Here is a 5,185-nt window from a genome sequence, read left to right on the forward strand (position 1 = left end):
ATCGACATCTATTCGTTGATGCATGATTTCGGGACGGAATCATCCTAAGGGGGGGAGAATTGTAACGCCCGTGTTTCTGGGCTACACATTAGTATAAGAATGAAATAGTCAAGATCAACCATTGTAACTCATTTTGAAGTAATAAGGAGGAATTACCTGAATATTATGTGGATTATGTGATTTTATGTGTTTTACACTTGTTTATAATGATATAATAAATCTAGAATGAAAATAAGTTAAAAAATAAAATGTTAGATAAACCTGATATCTATGAAGAAAGTTGTAGTATTCGTGACATGGATTCCGGACATATAAAAAACGCTAAAATCCGAGTTATAACGAAGAAGTTATGACCTGTCGAAGTTTCGCGACAAAACTAACACGATGTTGCGTGACATAAAAAGTGAGTTTACGATAAAGTGCTTTTCAGCCTTAGTGATCAAAACAAAAATCGTAGTGTTCGCTAAACCGAGAGCGTGCATAAAAAGAATTCCCAAATCTAACTTCGTATGAGGAAGTTATGATTTTTCCAAGTTTCAGATTTATAGTACACAACCAGGAATTGGAATAGTAGATCAGACGGTTTTTGGCCGACACAATCTAAACGAAAATCGAATGTCTTGTTAATAGTATCTCAACGGTAAAAAGACAGACGAAAACGGACGTCAGATGAAGAATTTATTAATTTTTAACAGACTTTTCGTGTCCCGATCTGTTAAAAATATAACTTTAAAAATAGAGTCAAAATTAGCCGACGGTTTCTAAACGAAAGTTGTAGAGTACGGTCCCACCTACACGTGGATATAAAGAACGTTGAAAACAGAGCTCGTATGAAAAATTTATGAAATTTTGAAATCGGGATGACAATTTGCGAGACTGTCTAAGTGGGTACGCCCAACGTATCCTCGGACGCCAAGCGTTCCGGAGTATGCCCTGCGTACGAGAAGTGAACGCCCTGCGGTCTGACTTTTTCTGCGGTTCTGAAACGGCCACGAAGCTCCATCCGCCTATATAAGGGTGCGAGGTACAACCCTATTTTTCACACTTTTACACCTTTCTTTCTCTCTCTACTCTCTCTCTCTCTCTCTAGCCACCTTAAACCACCCCGAAGCCTAGGAAACCTCCCTAGCACTAGAAGAAAGTCTCGGAGCGCCCAAAGGCTCTAAGAAAAAGAGTTTTTCGGTTCGGAAACTCTGCCCTGCAGAGCCCGGTTTTCAAGCAAACCTTCCGTTTTCGTCAAAGAAGATTATTTTAAAAAACGAAGTGATGTCCGAATCACCACCTTATCAAGTGAGTGCATAGTTATTTTCATCTTACACATAGATATGATGTATTTTATATAATTTACGTGATATGTGTGCATATTATCTATTTACTTGAGATTTGTGTTCAATGGAAGATCCAAACTTTTTCTTTCAGATATGAACCTTTTCTTTTTAGATATAAGCTTTCCTTTTCAGATCTAAACCGTATATGTATTTTATACTTGAGATTTATGCTGGATGAAAGATTTAAACTTTTTTGTTTCTTTCAGATCTAGACCTTTTTCTTCAGATCTGAATAGCATGTGTATTTTCTTTCCAGATCTAAACTTTTTCTTCAAATCAGAACCGTATGTGTATTTTCTTTTTAGTTCTAAACTTTTTCTTTAGATCTAAACTATATATGTATTTTATATCTACAAATATGTTGGGTAAAACATGGGTAAATGAAATAGTTGGTGCGTGGTGAAAAAATAAGTTTGCGGATGAGATGAAAAAGTGATTTAGATAATGAGATGAGGGTGAGGGGTGAAAAATGTGAGAAACATTTACCCAAGTGTTGGCCCCGTAATCTAGTAGAGTATGAATGACAACCATGGACTATTCTAGACGGTCCGTGGAACACTATAAAGCTCGCAACGTATTGGTGTTGTGAATGATATGTTCACCCGGTGTACTCTAAAAACCCATTGACATGTATTGCAGGTGGACTCCCGCAAATAATATTGTCGATAAATGAGAGCTATGGACTTAGCACCCGTTGGATGAACCCTGACAACTATGGATTTAGTTTCTATTGTATAAAACATGGCGACAATGGACTTCATGCCTATTCCTTAGGAAAATCCTTAGGAATGAGTGATAGATGATTCTTAGGGTAGATTCTTAAGAAATAAATAAGATAATGGGGATGGGTAATTGGGTTAATTGTTTGATGATAAAACATAATAACTTTATTATTGTAGGTTGAAAACCTTATGTACTCACCAGGTTTCCCACCCTGACCTACTCAGTTTATTTGTATCATAGGTCGATATAAAGCTACACAACACCGAGAGATTAAAGAGATGTAGATCATTAGTGAAAATGAATATAAGTTATGTTTATGTTTATGTTTTTATATTGACGATGACATCCCAAAGTTTTAAAATGAATAAAATACATTTTTTTGGAAATGCTTTGATAACATATTTATCGTGTTTTCTGGGAACAAATTCCGCAACACTTTTCTTTAAAAAGTTACTCTGATTTGAAAATAAATCATAAACAAATCGGTCTTTTATGGTCGAGAAAATGAGTATGTCACATTAATGCCCAAGGAAACCCTATATAGCATTCTAGAATTCGTTCCCCACCTAGGGAGGTTCTAGAATTACTCAATGTTCAACTATTGAACATTGTCACCTTTTGTCCTCCTACAGGGATCTGAGGCTGAGTTATTGGTGGCCCTACATGAAATGGGAGATCGTCTGGTTTTTGGAGCGGTGCTTGACCAATAGGAAGGTCAATACCGAACATCAGCGGCCTCATGAAAAGGTTCAGCCGCTACCCATTCCTATGTGGAAGTAGGAAGAGATCACCATGGACTTCATCACGAAGTTACCAAGAATAACGAGGGGTGTAGATGTCATATGGGTCATCGTGAACAGATTGACGAAGAGTGTCCATTTTATTCCGATCTCCGAGAGTAATTCTGCTGAGAAATTAGCAGATATCTATGTGCGGGAGGTGGTGGTCAGGCACAGAGTGCCAGTATCGGTGGTCTCAAACCGCAATGTTCGATTTACATCCAGGTTTTTGCGGAAGTTTCACGAAGAGTTAGGAACTCAGTTACACTTTAGCACTACATACCACCCCCAGACAGATGACCAAAGCGAGCGAACGATCCGAACGATTCCATGACATTTGGTATAAGCCTTTGGAGGGTTTCCAACGCATCCTAGTATGTTTACATGTTTAGCTCGTATGATATTTATTTGGTTGGTAAAGACCATGTGAAGGTTTCCATGGCAGGTAGTCAAGACCACGTGGGGTTCCCATGGCAGGTAATTAAGACCACATGGGGATTTTAGTGACATTCGGTATAAGACCTTGGAGGGTTTCCATATTTAATTTTATTCATGAGTAACCAGCAGGTAGAGGCTATTGAGACAATTGAAATTATTACATTTTAAAAGATGTCTACATTATCATATAATTCAAAACAAACAATGTTTATACCAACTTATTATAAGATTTATTATATAAAAGCTAACAACAACATCATTGATATATTTAAAAATATATATTTATAATGATTTCAAATACATTGTTGTATTACGCGTAACGCACGGATATTCGTCTGTTAATATAATAACGATATCATCTACTCTTCAACCCATTAAAGCATTGAACAAAAAAAAAAAAAAAAAAAAACTGCCAAGTCTACTTTAGAAAATACAAAATGATATGATTAATAAAAAAAATGATATTTTTTTGAATAAAACAAAAAGATTGCTATTCTCACTAGTCATTTTAATCCTCTTCTAAATTCCCGAATCCCGCTAACTTCTTGTCAATCCGCTAGTTCTTCCCCGTTCCCCCCTTGGCCCCTTTGTGCGTGCGTGCATTTGAAGAAAAGGAAGGGGTAAAAATGGTAAACAAAAAGAGTTGGGGCTTATAAAGGAACAAAATAGTGAAACACCACTGGTTGCAACCCCCATATCAGCAAACGCAGATAAGATCGACCATATCCACACACACATGAACCTAGAATGGTGGGTGTAACACCAATCATAAGTGCTTAATTAGCTAGAAACTATATCAATCAATCATCTGATATTAGCTTCAAAATGGGCACAATTCAGCCCATGAACGCTTATGGCATCTCTTCATTCTCACACTCTCTCTGCTCCAATTTCAAGAACACCATTAACACCAGTTTCGCCATTCAAAGACCCTCCACCAAGTGCCAAAGTTACTCAAGGTCAAAAATCCGAGCCATGGCAACCTCTGAAGATGCATCATCACAAGAACCCCCTTGTGTCAATTTCGCTTTCGTTAGTGTAAGTCATAAACATCAACCACATTGCGTATTACTCGTTCATCATCGAATGAATATCTTTGTGTTTACTTCAAAAATGTCAGTCGGTGTTGCTACCAGATGGAACTCCCGACGTACATTTTAGAAGCGCGACTGGTGGACAGAAACTTAGGGACATCATGCTAGATTCTCATATCGAGTTGTATGGACCATATGTAACTATCTCTACTCTTCAATCCATTATCCTTTTTTTGAATCTTTAACTGTTTTTAAACATATAAGCTGCTTTTTGTTTTTGGTGATTCAGTCTAGACCTTTGCTAAACTGTGCTGGAGGAGGAACATGTGGTACTTGCATGGTGGAGGTAAGTTGATTACCATCTGCATGAAATGAGTTTAAACGTGTTTAATGTGTCGATTTGTGGGTGGATTCTCAGGTTATTGAAGGGAAGGAGTTGCTTACACCACGAACAGACAAAGAGAAGGAGAAGCTTAATCGGGTATGACAAATCAACCCCATTAATCAAGATTAGTTCATGATGGGTTTCATAATCTTAATGATGAAATGATGAATTGTAGAATCCGAAGAACTGGAGGCTCGCTTGTCAAACAACTGTGGGGAAACCGGATTCAACAGGCCTGGTTAGTAATTATTGATGTATTTGGGAGTTTATGATATTAATGGCTGAGGGAAACTTGGTTGATGCAAATGCAGGTTGTGATACAGCAATTACCAGAATGGAAAGGACATGAATGGACACTCGGAAAGGAGCCTCCTCCAGAATCTTGAATTTTGTACCTAGTTTTCTTTACGATGTTGTAAATGATGAGCATGATGATGGTAATAGTGTTGTAATGTTGACACATTCTTGAAAAATATATATATAGAATCAGTTCATTTA

The 5,185-nt window shown here is 37.3% G+C and overlaps 1 protein-coding gene across 1 annotated transcript; it reads left to right on the forward strand.

Annotated features, from left to right (window-relative positions):
• The first annotated feature begins 3,936 nt into the window (after positions 1–3,936).
• On the forward strand, positions 3,937–5,185 carry PNSB3 (NDH-dependent cyclic electron flow 1). Its single transcript, XM_078991449.1, has 6 exons — positions 3,937–4,306; positions 4,389–4,499; positions 4,592–4,648; positions 4,721–4,783; positions 4,863–4,925; positions 4,999–5,185. Exons 1-6 carry the CDS (start codon positions 4,094–4,096, stop codon positions 5,071–5,073), a joined length of 582 nt encoding a protein of 193 aa, XP_078847575.1. The 5' UTR covers positions 3,937–4,093; the 3' UTR covers positions 5,074–5,185.

Source organism: Lactuca saligna, chromosome 4 (genome assembly GCF_052625555.1).
Source record: "Lactuca saligna cultivar CGN05327 chromosome 4, ASM5262555v1, whole genome shotgun sequence".
Classification (NCBI taxonomy): Eukaryota; Viridiplantae; Streptophyta; class Magnoliopsida; order Asterales; family Asteraceae; genus Lactuca; species Lactuca saligna.